The sequence below is a fragment of the Lygodium microphyllum genome, chromosome 5 (genome assembly GCF_053477565.2).
Source record: "Lygodium microphyllum isolate KBCC chromosome 5, Lygodium_microphyllum_v1.1.10, whole genome shotgun sequence".
Classification (NCBI taxonomy): Eukaryota; Viridiplantae; Streptophyta; class Polypodiopsida; order Schizaeales; family Lygodiaceae; genus Lygodium; species Lygodium microphyllum.
In genome coordinates, this window is record NC_141139.1 from 158924139 (window position 1) to 158940803 (window position 16665).

Sequence of the window (16665 nt, forward strand, 5' to 3'; positions counted from 1 at the left end):
ATATATGCACCCGAATATCCTATGTTATAGATATGCACTACATACAACACAATGCGTATAACTTACCCAAGCATAAGTATAGTACCCTCAACATACATATTATATAATAAGTGTGTACAACTTGTATAAGATCATGAATGCTGATTTTTTTTTTGGTGGGCATACAAAGGTACATGTGCAAACTTAATCATAGAAAGAGCTGTTTTAGTTAGCACATGCATTATCTAGCTCACGGGGTAGATATTTATTTAGTCATGAAACTTCACCAAAAAGATCTTGCAATTATTCAAATAGATTCGTTTTGAAACTCTCCTAAAATTTCAAATATTATTGCATGCTTAAGATGCCCATTATGCTCAGGCTACAAAATTAAAGCTTGATATCCATCCCATTGCACTAGGCCTACTTTTCCACAGCCCTTCATTAGACAGTCCCTCGCAATAGTTTTTCACATGTGTGCCTGGCGCGTGCACATGCGCATGCCCACACACACAGGCTCACCGATTCAATATGGCATTCACCTTCATGCCCTCAAGAAGAAACTTTGCTTAAAATCTCCCTCCATAGAATTGCCTTTGTATTTCTTTGAACTGCTGTCACGTTGGGCCATATGAACATGATAGACCCAATAGATACGATAAATTGGTAGAGAAAGGACTCAACAAAGATTTGATTATGTACAGCACCAATCATTTAAAAGTTTATAATGTGCTATAAGTTTACAGTTCCCGGGAGCTGGGGGCCTTCCAGAAACTCATCAACTGACAGAATTAACAAGTCAAGAATGCCTAATGTGGTTATGCGCCCTTTGCTGACATATAGATGGTGTGAACTAAGGCCTAACACCGTAACTGACCATAGCTCTCATGTTTCCAAAGAAGCCCCAAAAGAAGGTCACTTTGGTTGATCATCAGAGGAAGATCTGCCAATGACTTGTGTGAAGCTTGAAAAATCCCATAAACTGAGTAATGTACTTTGCATTGATGGGCTTGACTTCACTTGCATCTATAAATGCCATCTCTGCATAAAGATGTGCATCAAACTATATATTACCCCCACAGAAGCAGTTAGCATTGAGATAATTGATGGAAACGAGCTATAAGACACGTTCTTTGAGGAACAACAAACATAAACTTCATTCTTTAGCAGAGTGTAAATGCTAAATCCCCTTGACTTGATGAATGGCAAGACAAAAGACTTACATAAAATTAAGCATCTTGAAAATGCTACATCACTTTCAGCGATGCTGCAACAGGATACATATTACATGATCACAAGCTTTGTAGACAAATTTACAATTCCGTAACACCAACTGGCAGTGCCACTGTAGATCGAGCACTCCACAGCAGTCTCATCTTAAGCAATGGTTTCGAAAACAACACAGGCTTGAAGTAAGCCACAGATGCCTTACTGGATAGTACATATGCAAGATGTTAGCATGTCTTCATTATCATCATCTGAATCTTCTGAATCACTGCAAAAAGAGAAGGAAAATGTTTAAGTTTGATAGTTTGGCAGCCTCAAACATATGAAATGAAAACTCATGGACACGAGGATATTCAATTATCCATGAAAGCACTCAAAATACAAGGAAAACTAGTAATAAGATAAGAGTACAATCAACAGCACCTCCCATAAGCTGGATGAACCTATTTGTTGACAGGTAAATGCTCAAGAGTCTCTGAGCCTAGTCACACATTAATCTTGACATATCTAAACTTCTAGAGGCACATTGCACAAAAGAAGAAACGGAAGTAGACTGTTACAGAAACCTGCCTGTAGCTATGACAGAGACTTGAGCAGTGCTTTACATAATAGTTAAGTCATGCAGAAAACTAAGATTACAGACAACATAAAAACCACATTTGAAGTAGTCCATATTAACAACTCCTCACAAACCTAGTCACAAACGGCCGACATTATATACCAATCAAACAGCCAACAATTAATGTCCACTCTTTCAAACACAAAGAATTATTGGAATAGAAAAGGCTGAGAACTACATCTAAACCTAGTTCCGCGGACGTGGACCAAGACCTAGTGACCTATGTTGTTGCTCATGCTGATTGTAGGTCCATTCAAAACCTTATGGAATGTTCTTGTAAGGTATTACCACTTGGCATGTCTCATTTCTGTTGTACATGGCTGTTACATCTCCTTATGTTACCTACTTCTGTTGACTATTGCCTTTTTAACATCTCTTCCTCTTTTTTTCACAGGCTTTGGTGGTTATTGTCTCTTCTTCATGTGCCCTTTTTTAAATTATGCACTTTCAAGCCAATCATTAGCTATCTTTTCTCCTGTTCTGTGGTGACTGGTTGACATAAATCTGTCATAACAGGAAGTGTATATTGCAGAACATCCTGCTGTTGAAACTGCCAGGCATGCAACCCACTCAATTCAGTATAATAAAATGTTGTGTGTTCTTCTGAATAGCTAACTGCCTTTTCTCATTGAAATAGAACACTTTAACAACAGCAGCAATTGGACTGTCACTCAGAAAACTAAAACAGGACATTATATCCAATCTTAATGCAAAAGATTATAAGTGCAATTTGTTCTTGTACAAGTAGGCACAGAGTACAAAAGCCTCACCAATGATAGAGAGGGAGACTGTATGCCTTCTTGAGTCAAAGAGCCAGAAAATATGTGCAGAGTCAAAAGTTTATTGAGGAGGAAAGAGGAAGCCAGCAAACATTTTAATCACAACTCAAATCCACTCCTTACTCGGCGCTAATTAGCATTACCTTGTTTGTTTGCTTCTACTAAGAGCTTCAATAAGAGCAGCTTTGGCAGTACTAGAGAAGTAAAAATCTAAAGACAAAAGCCAAACATACGTATGCACAACCAAGAAAGAAATGAAACCAGAACAAAAGTTAAATCCAGGTGAGTAGATCAGACAACATGATCAGGCCTGCACTTTGAAAGTTACCTGGGTTCGAATTCTCTCACTTCAATTAGCTGCTTCCCATGATTATCCAGCCACTTGATGGATCTTCTTTCATGACTATGCTTAGTGTAATTCTCAAATTCAGTATTCCCATTAGCATGGTCATCATCACAAGGTGGCATATACATTCTTTGTCGGGGTTGCTTCAAGTTCCCTTTCAATGGAGGACCAAGTTTGATTGCTGTAAAACCGTCCAGACGATTGACAGAATCCCCCTGCAGAAAAGTTTCTTTGATGATTGGAGGTGCAAGGACCTGCGAAGGGATGCTTTGGACTAACGGGTCTCCTTGCCACTTAGAGGCATGCACAGGCTCCACCTTGAGAAATAAATCCTGGCCCACAGGTGTGCAGCAGCAGCAACAGACGCAGGGTGCGCATCTGCGCGATGTCTGCTTTAAAGACGCCAGCTCTCACAAACTATACTCAGCGAAGACTGTAATTGCAGCTCTCTCAGTATGCTCCCCCAAACAACCATGAATTATACATGTTGCCTTTCCACAAAACTATGCCAGTTTCTTCCATGTTTACCTCTAGGGCAAGCTCATGAATCATCCAAGAAGTCGAATGAATGTGGACGAAAACATGCTGGTATGGCTGAAGGAGTAGGATAATAACAGCTTCTGCTCAAGTATATACAAAGGGGTGATATGAACCACATTATGATCATGCTATCACAGGTTCTGCAATATTGATTTCAAAAAACATGTTTTTGGCTATGGAATCAAGCAACTGTATATCCAATGTGAAGATGACCCTACTTTACTTCTGCCCTCACTATCTCTTCTGGCTGGAGGCACCCTTCTGCATGAACAAATACTGCTTATTGCTGCTAAAACCCTAACCAAAAAAGAAAAAGAAAAAGAATTTTTTTTTTAAAAGAGCTTACTCCATGGTCGAATGGCCTGAAGGAAGAAACCTCGGCGATAGCTTCCTTTGTCAAAGGACAAGACAATAGATGGGCTTACCTGCAAGGTGAGGACACCCGTGCGCCTGTGTCAGCATCTGAGGCAGGTCTGGCTATGGCGCTGGAGGCGGGGTGGAGGGGGGGAAAATGTGACAGACAGCCAGCAGCTTATTATGTGTGCATTTTTTCTTCTTTTTCCTGTTTTCCAAATTGAAAAAAGAAACAGTTTGTGCCCTTACATTACTCTTTTTAAGTTTTGCTACTTGTAACTTCACCATCCATGAGGGTGTCTCAATGTGAATGTGTATGTTATCTTAGAGTAGCTTCACATGAGGTGAGCCATGTAAACCTTGAATAACACAAGCACGAAGATTAGCCTGATTAGTGTCAATGTCAGTATGCAAGTTCACATGTGAAGGAGCATGTTGGGGTTTGATGGGTGATAGCACGTCACGTTATCTAATGATCTTTACTCGCATGACTAATTGTAGATAGGGAGACTTGCAATAGCAAACAAAGAATGCCACACCAATTGTCAAGGATGCATTCTTGGATACATAGGATCAAGTGTGGGGCCCTCTAGAATGGACATTCTGGTACATTTCACAAGAGCTGGAGTGGAATGAACCAGACATTTGAGCCCATGTGGATTTGCTCTTATGAGCCATGCTTGTGTACATCATTTTTACTCTAACCTCAAATCAGTACTTAGGTAGGTTAGAAGGGCCAGCCATCATTTACTAACTTAGAATTTAGCTAGGTTACAAGGGCCAATTGTGTGAGACTAACAAAAGCTCATCGAGATTGTACTTTTCTTTCCAATAAAATTTGGAGTAGAGGCAAGGAAGAAAAAGAGAAAGAAAAGCAACTTCAATTTTGAGCACAACTCTCTCTAGGTACCTCATGCATAGCCCTTTCTTTTGTCACATACTTAAGTGCCAAAAGGGTTTTGTTCATAGCTCCCATTTTCTTAATGGCCCCTCTACTATTTTTGAAGTTGAATGCCAAGCTCACTAGGTTTCTAGCTCAACAAGCCTTCATGAATCATCTTTCCTTTATTACTTGGTGTTGTCAATGAAGTTTTACTACCTTGTCACATGAGGTGTGAGTAAGATGAATGATCTTTCCCTCTCTTAGGCTATCAATGATAGAGGAGTTGTAACTTGTTGATATTTACAAACATAGTATGAACTCTCTAAAGAAAAATCTAATGGATTTAGATTTTGCTTTCCAAGAAGGAAACTTCATGGCTTAATGTGGTCTTGCCCAAGCAAGGCGATCCTTTAAGATGGTGGACATCACGACTAGCGACGAATAAGCCCACTTGTGCTTTGAAAAAGAAAAAGGAGCTATGGCACTCTAACGACACTCGAATTGTTCATACTAGGAGGGTATGGAAAATGTTGAACCTAGATACACACTAAAGGCATGGAAGAAAACGTTAAAGCTGCTTGGAGAATCACCTCGTCCTTTAAGCTTAATCTCTTGATGTTAAGACTTATAGGTAATAAACTTCCATCAAGAATAACTTGAGAAAGATAAGTCCACTACTCATGTGCCCTTTCTGTAAGAGGGGTGAAGAAGCAACAAAGCATCTTTTTGGGGATTGCCAGGAAAGTCATAAGTGATTGAACAAGCTAAAGAAATGCATGGAGTTTATAGGAATGCACTTGACTCTTTGCAGGAGAGGTAGATTCTTTTTGGTGATAAAGGAAGACTTAATAAAAAATCTAATAGGATGTTGTCTATCCTTAAGGCAATTATGTGTAAAGCCTTGTGGCTACGTTGGAAGTTTGTTGTTTTCAATAGAATTAGATGCTCAGTGGTGTTTTGGACAATGTATTTACCCATGTTTTGGAAGAAGATATGGCTTTGCTTGGTACTCTTGGTAGGAAGAACAACTCTTTTAGAGTTCTTAAGAAGCTACTTGTTAAGTTGATTGCGCCTCTTTAGAGTTGTTGTAAATGCGATATAACTACCTTGTTTTGCATTTTAAAAAAAGGTGAATTGTGTTTTTTCTTGTTGTATTGGGCAAGTCACTTCATCAACAAATAAGGTTGTGTTTTGCATTTAGTCTTCAAGAATTCATAATGCCCTTTTCTTTGAAGTTTAGGTACCTTTTTCATTGGCAAATGAGAGAGCTTAGTCATGTGCTAAAACTCTTGTAAGCACTCTCCTTTTTCACAATGCTTGTGAGGGACTCAAGAAAATTAGGTAGCCCTACTTTTCCCACAGTCACCACATGCCACACTATACCATGCAAGTAAACTCAACCCCCTTGCTTCCAATCCCACCATGAGTAATTAAGGCTATTTGAGTGCTTCAATCTATGTTCTAACAACATGCAAAACTATTTCACTATCAAAAATGCCCAAAAAGCACAACTTTATGATCACATTTAAATTGCAAAATGTTTATTTTCTTAAGCAATAAGGATACCATATAAGTCATGAGAACCTAAACTCAATGATGTCCCATTTTAAAGAAACAACATTTAATAGAGCAAGGGCCCTAATTCCTTCATATCCAAAAATTTTGATTTGACAAATAACATTTTCTACCTTTACAATGACTGACATATTACTACCAATCGTTGAAAACCCAAGGGGTGTGTGATGATTTTATAATTATATGCCCAAGGTTTACACATGGTTTTGGTTACATTTCTTCAAATAAGTTGGGAGCAATTGAGGTAGCCATGGGTTTCCTTAACCAAATATTTAACATGTCTAAATCACTACCCTACATGTGCACTCAATTCATGAGGTTCATAAGTGGACATTGACAATGCTTGAGTTCCCATTAAGACAATGATATGTTATTGAGGTGCTTAAAACATGAGTTTCAATTTCTTTGAAACAAATGTTGTCCAATAATGAATCTTAAATAGAAAGGGACTATCCTCTTTTTTCCACACCTTAAGATAAGCCTTTAACCTTATAATAGCCATCTACACTTTTTAGAGTCAACACCTAAACCAGTCATCTTTGTGGACCCTCTTAAGTCCAGCTGTGAGGAAAACCTTAACTTTTCATGTTTCCCAACACACAAATTTCCCATGTGGATCTCAAAACTTCAAATTAATCTCAACAAGGGTAACTAGCATTTGTTAAATCCATCGAGTAATATTATTTCTCTCATAATCTACCAAATGCAACACTCATCAATGTGGATATATTTACATAGAAATAATATTATGAGGGACCTTTTCTATCAACATGCACCACACTTATTGCTTTTCCACTATCCAAATGGAGCATAAAGAGATTTACATGTTGTCTTGCTCCACTTGAAAAGTTGGCATGATTTTTTAAACAAAGTATACTTGCTTCATGTAGTAGCACGTTTTGGCTTAACAAAACACATGCTCACATGCAATCAAAAGCTCCTTATAAAAGTCTGGAGGAAGCTAAAAAATTATTGAATGCAATCTATAATAATTGTGAAATGGCATTATGTGACAATAATATTCAACACATCAAATCCAATTAAAAGATCCTATTTTATTGGAATGCAATAATCACGATCTCTTTTTTGCCACACATTAATTGTTCATGATGCTCAAAATGATTTCATACTTTATGCCTTGAATGCAAATAGAAAATGTTCACTAAAGTAAGCATATTATTTAGTGAAGCCCAAAGGTTAGAAATTCAAAATGTGTGTGCAAATAACCATTTAGATGTAATATTTCTATGGAAATGAGAGCAAATTAGTTGTGTGCGTGCATGCACACGTGCGTACACGTGCACACATGTACCCACATGAGAGAGAGAGAGAGAGAGAGAGAGAGAGAGAGAGAGAGAGAGAGAGAGAGAGAGAGAGAGAGAGAGAGAGAGAGAGAGAGAGAGAGAGAGAGAGAGAGAGAGAGAGAGAGAGGCACACCACATGCACACACACTCACACACATAGCCCATACCACAGGACACAACACATGCATGGATTCAAAAAAGTAAAGTCAAATGAGGCTTGGACGTTACAAGATGGGATAAAGTTTTATGTTATTTATTTCCTATACTTATAAATTTTGAATTTTCAAATGAAAAACTAAACTACATGTATAGAGTGTTTGGTTTGTCCTCATTAAAGTTGGAAGAGAACCTCTCTTTTGATGAATACATACATATTCATGTCTACACATGCATATGTGTTTCCATACCAAGAAGATGCTCGCTTTGTGTGTGTATGTCACTATAAGGGAATAGGCAAATACCGATGACGGGTTTGTGATGTAAAATAGCAATGTCACTATTTATTTTGCAACGTTGTTTGTGATGCAAATAGCAAAGCCAGTCTAAGAAAAAAAGTGTGAAAAACCCGAGTGCGGCATTTGCCACAAACATTTTTAAGAGAGAGCGAGCAAGATTGTCACCTTGAGAGGGAGAGGAAGAGGGAAAGAGAGAGAAGGAGAGCTTCTCATTGCCACAACTATCGTACGCGAAGAAGAGGGAGAAGCGTGCAAGGGAGAAAGAAGGGACATTGCAAAGAGGAGGTGAAGAATCCATCCTCGGGCCTTTGTGGTAGGTATATTGCTTCTTCTTGCTTTGTTCTTGTGTTTTCTTCTTTTCTTTTATTTATTTATTTTTAATGAGATGCATTCAGAGAGAGAGAGAGAGAGAGAGAAGAAGGAAGGAAGAGGAAGAGAGAATGAGAGAGAAAAAAAGAAAAGATAACAAAGAAAGAGAGAAAGAGAGAGAGAAAAGGAGGGAGAGAGGAGAATGAGTGAGAGAAACAATGGGGGGAGAGAAACAAAGAGAGGCAACAAAGAAAGAGAAAGAGAGAAAGAAAGAGAGGGGGGAGAGAAAAAGAAACAGAGAGTGAAGGAAGAGGTGGATAAAAGGGTGAGGTAAAGAGAGGAAGAAGAGTGAAAAAAAAAGAGAGTGCTAGAAAGAGAAGGGGAGGAAAAGGGATGGAAAAGAGGGAGAAAAAGAGAGATAGAGATAACAACAAATAGAGAGTGAGAGAAAAGGATTGAGAAAAACAAAAACAATGAGGAAATTAGAGTGAACAAAATAATAGAAAAATAAAGGGAGAGAGGGAAGAGAGACATAGAGAAGGGTGGGAAGAGAGGGTCTTTCAATGTCTTATTTTATACGTTTTTTATTTTCTATATTTAATTTTGATTGTAACAAGATGCATCAAGTGCGTATAGAGAGAAAAATAGATAAATACATAGAGAAAAGAAGGGAGGGAAAGAAAAAGAGAGAAGAAGTGAGAGTGGGGAGGGAAGATCAGAAAAGATCGAAAAGAAGTGCGATCGAAATTTCGACATAGTACATGCCATTGATCGATTTGATATCTTGAGGGCATGGAGGAGATGCCACAGTTTATGTCTATGAAGTGGTTACATGGAGCTTTGATCGCATCTTCTCGCGAAGGGGTAGAGATCTCTACCGAGGAGTGGGAATTCTCGAGGCAATGTAGTTAGAAGGTGACCACATGTTTTACAAGCTATCATATCTAGATTTTATATGCAACAACTAATCTAACCATTTCAATGTACAAAATCTATACTGCAACATGGTTGCGCGGGCGACATTTCCATATTGAGTGCATCAACAAAATGCGCTCCACAACAAATTGTGATGTCATGACAAAGTTCGAGTAAGAGAGCCGACAACAGGCCACAGATCTGAACACCGTTGTAGATGAGATGGAGTATTTTGGAAACTTGCAAAGTGTTATCTCAATGGATTACCATAGCTTCTCCATCATATTCGATGTATTGTGGTTCAAAGTGGTATTAAAAGGAGATGGGGTAATTGTTTGGTGAGGTCCATTTGGATTTCTGGAAATAGATTCTGAGAAAAGATGGATAGATCTGCGTGACACATTTGTCCTACTGGCCCATTGTGAATAGGTGCATGACCTTAAAAAAAAAAAAATCCACGACACGAAATAGTCACAATTGTTGATTCACTCTTATATGTGCCAATTGAATAGGTAATCTTCTATCCAAATCCCCAACAACCTCGATGGTGGTATATCGTAGTGTAAAAACTCCTCGGAGTGCAAGAGTGTATGATGAAATGTTTCCAATGTAGACGAGGAGAGTATGCATGTGGAGGGGTCGATATTGTGGAGGGTGGAGGCCAAAAAGTGCTTGGAGCGTGCAGAGGAGGCAGATATGGATAACGTAGATGAAGAGATATGAGGCTAGAAAATTTTTGAGAATGAACTGGACTCCTCCTTCTATGGTGACCTATCTATAGACCTTCCAATGTACGTAAAGTTGTGCAAGGAGATTGACATGGGGCGGGTCATATTTGGATCCGCCTACTCAATTCATTGATGATTCACTTTTAAGGGTACTTTAGAACATGCATTTTAATTAGCGTCATTTTTTTAAGAGTTATATTATCGTGCTTTTCCTAAATCTTTATATTGATTATGCTAACATTATTTTTTGTCTATGTAGGTTACCTTTGATAATACTTGGAGAGTAGGATGAGTCTAGGGATGAGCGATGAGGAGTTGCAAGAGATATTTACACGTATGTCTCTAGATCAGATGGCTCGATTTAGAGATATGGTGTTGTCTCAGACATCATTAAGCTGTTCTGTGAGATTTACTTCGGCACGCTCTAATGCTTTGGTTTCTAGTAGACGAGGTTGATACTCTAGACTAGCCCCAGACGGAGGGAGTGGTTTTGGGGGTGTTATGGAGATGTGGATGCAGTGAGCCTATGGTCAGTTCTAGAGAGGGTGCTACTCCTCGCTCTCATACAAATTCCAAAGAGAGTGGATCAGGTGGGTATTGTGGAGAAACCAATGTAGTGTCTCTATCTCATCAATTTGGTGGATGCTTGTCACCTCCAAGATTTTCTACACCTGTAGGGATATCTACTCCAATGACTTCAGATTTTGCTTAGCCATCCACAAGGTGGCACTTCTATGGGTGCCACTCCAAGAGATACTACCCCTTGTGGGTATACCAGATATATAAGGGTCTCTTGGTTATGCTTAGGAGCACTGTCGCAAATGGGAGGGGACACACCTTAGATGTACACAGTAGGGTATGGATACCTCATAGATGACAAGACATGTGTTGTGATCATGAATGATGAAGGGAAGAGAGTGATGCCTTGCATGAGAGAGTTGTGCCAATAAGTATTTAGGCACAACATTTTGGACCATTGAAAGAATATATCGGGGGAGCAATGACTATATATTAACATCTTTTCATGAGGGGTTTCCAATACCTACCACAACAGAGAGGTTTTCCACTGGGTGGATGATGGTGTGTATGCATGCATACATGTCACATAGACGATCGGACGCACGCAAGGCACTCAAGAGTGGTGCCTTAAAGCTCGAGTGGCTAGACATAGATGATTGGCAGAGACTTAGGGATGAGACTATAGATTCTCCAAGACGATGGTGACAGCAGTGGGAGGTAGTGAGGGCATGATTAGAGGCGAGGGGCATGCACCATCTAGGGAGTGGCATCCACATGACTTATCTGGAGGCCTTTGTAAGTTTTCTTTTGGTTCTTCTCAATTTCTTATTTGCAATATCACTTGTACTAACAATTGTGTTTCTAAAAATTGTATTTTGTTTTCTTTGCAGCACTCCATCACAAACCACGATCCCATAGGTTTGGAGACTCGATATGCAGAGAGACATGATCTCACTGCACTCATTGATAGATTGTACGTGCGCAGCAGCCTAATAAGTCGATCATCTTTCTTGCCCATAGTCACTTTTTTTAAATGCATTATGTATGGTGGATAGATGTGTAGTTGTTCATTTTATAGAGTCTGTTTGATGCTCTTTTGCGTCAGGATGAGCTTTTTGATGGCGAGGATCTGTAGCACATGCTTGGATTCATGGAGCGTACACCCTCTTATTTTTTGGTCCTATGAACTATGTAGGCATCTTCCATGTACTATTCCTTATATGTACTTATCATCCTTTGTATAAAATCGCATCTTGCGATAATTACAAATAGAAATTTGTATTTGTTTTGGCTTTCCTCTCTCTCCATGGTTCCATGCAATGTCATGGGTTATCATCACTAGTCTTGTACTTATTCTATAAGTTATCAGTCTTGTGGGTTTAAGTAGTTTTTGCACTTGTCTTGACAACCATTGCGTACCCAACATGTAATTGCTTTGCAAGTTACCATGCCACAAAATTTTGTTTTCCTTTGTAACCATTGATATTAGCGTTGTTGATTTCTTTGCAGGCATTTAAGAGTCATGAAAAGTGTTCATGACTAAGAGGGCTACCCATAGGACATAGCACTATGGGTCTCCATTGGGTTGAGGGCACCAAGAGGAAGAGGTATGATGGATGAAGGTGTGAAAGTAGGACACATTCTTGGCTACCCAAGTGTATTAGCTTTGGTCACCCATGGCTATGCTTGAGGCCTAAAAGGGATTAGGAAGACATTTAGGTGGATTAACCTTGACCTTGCAACATCACTTCTGGTCCACATGACCTATATGCATTGGCAAGGAGTGCAATACCTATTCTTTTTGTGAACATTTTCTCAAATACTTTAAGAGATGGGTTTGTGTCTGAGTGGGAGATTCCCCTCTTAGAACTTCCTTTTGATCACAAGAGCTTGTGTTACCCCTTTATTGTTCCCTCGAAGAACTCGAAACCAATGCCCCTCTGAATATAACAAAGAAGAATAATAATTATTATTATGGACTTGGTTATATAGTTATGCAAACCATATGAGTTGGCATTCAAACTCATGGATGATTAGCAAGGTGGGCAATACATTATTTGCTACATGAAATTGAAGTAAATAGGGGCTTGTTTATTTAGAAATAAAGTAAGATGATTATCAACAATCGTCTAGCTAGGTAAACTAGTGTTATCAAACTTAATGAGTAGATGCCTGTATTCAAAAACTTAACTTTTGAATCATCTTAATATGAAATACTCTTGAATGTCATGGTTGAGATCTATGTGTCAAATTTAGTCTTGGGCCACATACTAGTCAATGAGATGACTCCACTAATTAGACAAGTGATGTAATTGAGAGAAAAGTTCAAATAAAAGTCCATACATCAACTTGACCTTGGCCATAACATTTCAAGTCTTTTATTAATGGACTAGATCAAGTGGTCAAGTCAAGGATCGAGAACTCGCTCTTGGCTAATGGCCATAACATTTCAAGCCTTTTATTAATGGAGTAGATCAAGTGGTCAAGTTGAGGATCAGTACTAGCTCTAGGTCAAGTCAAGGATAGAGAACTAGCTCTAGGTCAGTGACTAGTTCCATGAGAACCTTGGGGCTCATACACTTGGTGCATGAGGTTTGACCAACTTGTGAATTTTGATGCATCAGAGCAAGTCTCATCATTAAGGCATTCTTGGCCATCATGGCTAGAGTAAGAACTAAGTGCAAGTTCATGTGCGTAGGGGAGATGATGGAAGTATACTTAAGGGACATGCCATGCAAAAGTGAAATGTGTATTTTTAATCTGGTGTAAAGAGACTAAGTGTATAGAGGTATGAAGACCATCTAAGTAGCTTGTGATGGGAGTTAAGGTGCTAAGTGCATGAGTGGGATGTGCATCATACTAGCATAAATAAGCAAAGGGGTATATGTTTTCCCATTCCTAATGTACTTTTTAAGTTTAGCATAACTTAGTCATTAAATCCTTGGATGAAATCATTAACTTTATAATATGTTAACAATAGGTAGATGCAAAGTGCATAGTTCTAAAGAAACACTATAAGTAAGATGGGACATGCATAGTGTGTGAGCAACATTCCTAGGAATGAAGATTTAGGCTGCAAAGTGGTCCTCACCAAGGAGAAGAAGGGAAACTCGTCCTAGAACCTAGAAAGGATGTATACTAGCGTAAATGAAAGAAAAGAAACCTTAAAGAAGTTGATGCAAAAGTATGACATGACCTTAAATTGCTAAAGAAGGTAAATTAAAACCCAGATCTAGGTTAGTTTAAGGTGAGATGGGTGGGATTTGAGCATGCAAGTAAACAAAACCATGCTCATATAAAATAAAAGGCAAACTTTGTAGGAACAGCATGCACATGCATGTGATTTGTTTTGCTTCTAAAATTTTATGAGCTTAAGCCACACTTTTATGCATAGAAAACCTAAACCTTTTTTCTCTCTTGTTTCTTGTGTGTTATTGAGGCTGCTTCACAGAAGCACATGATTGAGAAGCATCAACTATGTATTTTAATCATTTGCAATAATCAAAATTTTTTATTCTCCATATTCTCTATTTATCACTTGTGTACAAATTTCCTATACTCTACTACATTCTCTTTTCTTTTATGATATTAGAGCATGGGCTTGGAGCAAGCATACTTCTAAGAGTTAGAGAGATAATAGAGCCTCAACCTATTACAAACATATATTCTTTGTTCCACTTCTTTTATGGGGAAGTGAAAGAAAGCTTGACAACTATACTCTATGGAGATTTAAGATGAAGGTCATCTTAAGTGTTTATGAGCTATGAGATATGATAACATGATTGTGAGCTATGAGATACGATAAAAGGTTGGCATTTAAAGCCCATTCCATGCCTAGGTCCCCATGATCCACAAGTTACAATTCAAACTAACTTGGGTGAAGTGATGATATGGAGCAAAAGGAATGTTGACACCCTATGTCAAATTGTGATGAGAATCTAAGACTTGATCTTGATGTATATTGTTACAAAAGCTTGAGCAATTCTAAAAGCTTATTATGGGACCAAGAAAGTGACAAATGATAATGATATATCCACTAGTCATTTAATTCTTGATGAAGACTCTAGTGGCTCAAAGAGTTTGGATGATAAGCTTGGTAGTCCTTTAGCCAAGACACTAGGTATAGAGATAGCACATGGTAATATAAAGGACCATTGAGTGGTCTAGTGATATGCAGGTCTAGCAAGGTGAGATAACATGTTAGAAGATTTGGTTTTGAGGGTTATGAAGCTCACCATTATGCTTATATGTCAAAGGTAGTTGAGGATGTTGAGAGCACTTGTTGAGGAGGCACTTGATCATGCTCGTTGCAATGCACCCAATGGATGAGTACATGACTACATTAGAGGTCAATAAGGTATGGGATCTAGTACCATTGCCCAAGGGAAAGAAACCTAATGGTTGTAAGTGGCTCTATAAAATAAAGCATCATGCTAATGGTTCTATTAGTAGGTATAAGGAAAGGTTGGTTACAAAAGGAAGGCTATGGACAAACATAATGCATAGACTATGAAGAGACATTCAATCCAGTTGCTAGGATGGCAACTATCATATGTGTGATTGCTTTGACAATAGCCAAAGATTGGAGTTTATAGCAAATGGATGTGAAGAATGCATTCTTGCATGGTTGCACTATGAGGTGTATATGGAGCAACCACCAAGTTATGGGAATTTTGAGCATCCCACATAAATGTGTAGGTTGAAGAAGATGTTCTATGGGCTGAAACAAGTACCTAGAGCATGGTCTGACAAGAGGAGAGTATCTTATCAAAATTGGCTTTTATGTTTCTAATGCACATCACTCATTATATGTGAGGAAGTGTGATGTAGGTTTGGTAATCATAGTATACTATATGTTAAGATGTTGAGCTCTACATGAGCTAACATCCGCTACATGTCTTGGTGATGTGGCAATATATTATTCACTAGTATGTTAGGTGGTTGACATGAGGATATGCCCATGATTATGTTGAGATATCGAGCTCCACTCGTGATATGCTAGGGTGACCGTTGTGCATTTATGTCACCGACTTGTCAGTTGTAGATGCGGTTGGTACACCGCCCATGAATAATAGCTAGATGACAGCTATCCTTATCTACTCTAGTTCGTGGCTTAGTTAGTATGCCACCTTAGTTAGTTGAGTTTGGTTTGAGACCCATATATAGGGTTCTTCTATTTCTATGTACTAGAGTTCTTTTTGGCTTACACAACTAAGAAGAGGAAAACTGTTTTTAGCCTCCACCTTTGTGTGTATTCCCCCATTGTGCAAGCAAGAAAGCTACAAGTGAGACTCCTTCCTTCTCTCCCACAATCTTGACATGGTATCAGAGCCTTGTTCGTGGTAAGGAGCTCAAGAAAGCAAGCCAAGTTCGCGGTGTTCTGGTAAGAGGACCAATGTTGCTTTCATTCTTCTGTTTTGGGAGCAAGTCTCTGCAGGCAACACTACCGAAAAGTGCAAGAGTGCATTGTCTCAGATTGAGACGCCCTTCGCGGTGAAGCAAGAGGGCAGTATATGCTGCGGGCAAGGGCTTTAGCCCTGGATGACCCTATTTTTTTGATTTGAGGCCATTTCGGGGCATGTTTTGGAGGCGGAAGTTTTCTGCACGCACTCAAGAAAAAGCCCAGTTTTATGCTGTGCGACCACTGTTCTACAGGTTGGTGAAAAGTTACTGTAGAAATTGCATCATATGCCTGTGCGCATAGACATTGGGAGATAGAGAATCATCCTTGTTGCCTGTTGATGCAAAATCGTCACTAGGAAGTGACTGTGTGGTCAAATACCACTTTTGTCAGTTTTGCAGATTTGCCCTTGTGAGGCTGAAGCTGTGATCTTTGCAGTGACAGAATTTTTTGCAGTGTTTTGTAATGGTGTCTGATTCTCTTTCACAGATTGTCACTGAAAAACTTGACAAGAATAACTTCCAAGCATGGAAGTTTAGAATGACGAATTTCCTTATGGGAAAAGGATATTGGGAATTTGTTGCAGGAAATGAAGAAGAACCAGTTCTTCCTGATGTTCCCAATCAACAGCAAATGTAGACATTTAAAACATAGCATGAGAGAGCCAGGAAAGTTATGTACTGGCTGTCTATCAGCATTTCAGACTCTATGATTGTGCATATTCAAGATGCA

General features: G+C 38.9%; 1 protein-coding gene across 5 annotated transcripts; it reads right to left on the reverse strand.

The window, feature by feature from the left end:
* Positions 1-338: 338 nt before the first annotated feature.
* On the reverse strand, positions 339-4070 carry LOC148036592 (uncharacterized). 5 transcript variants are annotated; one of them, XM_087678585.1, is made up of 3 exons: positions 3916-4070; positions 2933-3751; positions 339-1474 (listed from the first exon to the last, which is right to left on the reverse strand). In XM_087678585.1, exons 2-3 carry the CDS (start codon positions 3076-3078, stop codon positions 1408-1410), a joined length of 213 nt encoding a protein of 70 aa, XP_087534711.1. In that variant the 5' UTR covers positions 3079-3751; positions 3916-4070; the 3' UTR covers positions 339-1407. The 5 variants fall into 5 exon arrangements, 4 of the variants coding, with proteins under 4 accessions (XP_087534711.1, XP_087534709.1, XP_087534710.1 ...); XM_087678583.1 differs by having other exon boundaries at positions 2933-3787; positions 3916-4069; XM_087678584.1 differs by having other exon boundaries at positions 3837-4060.
* Positions 4071-16665: the final 12595 nt, after the last annotated feature.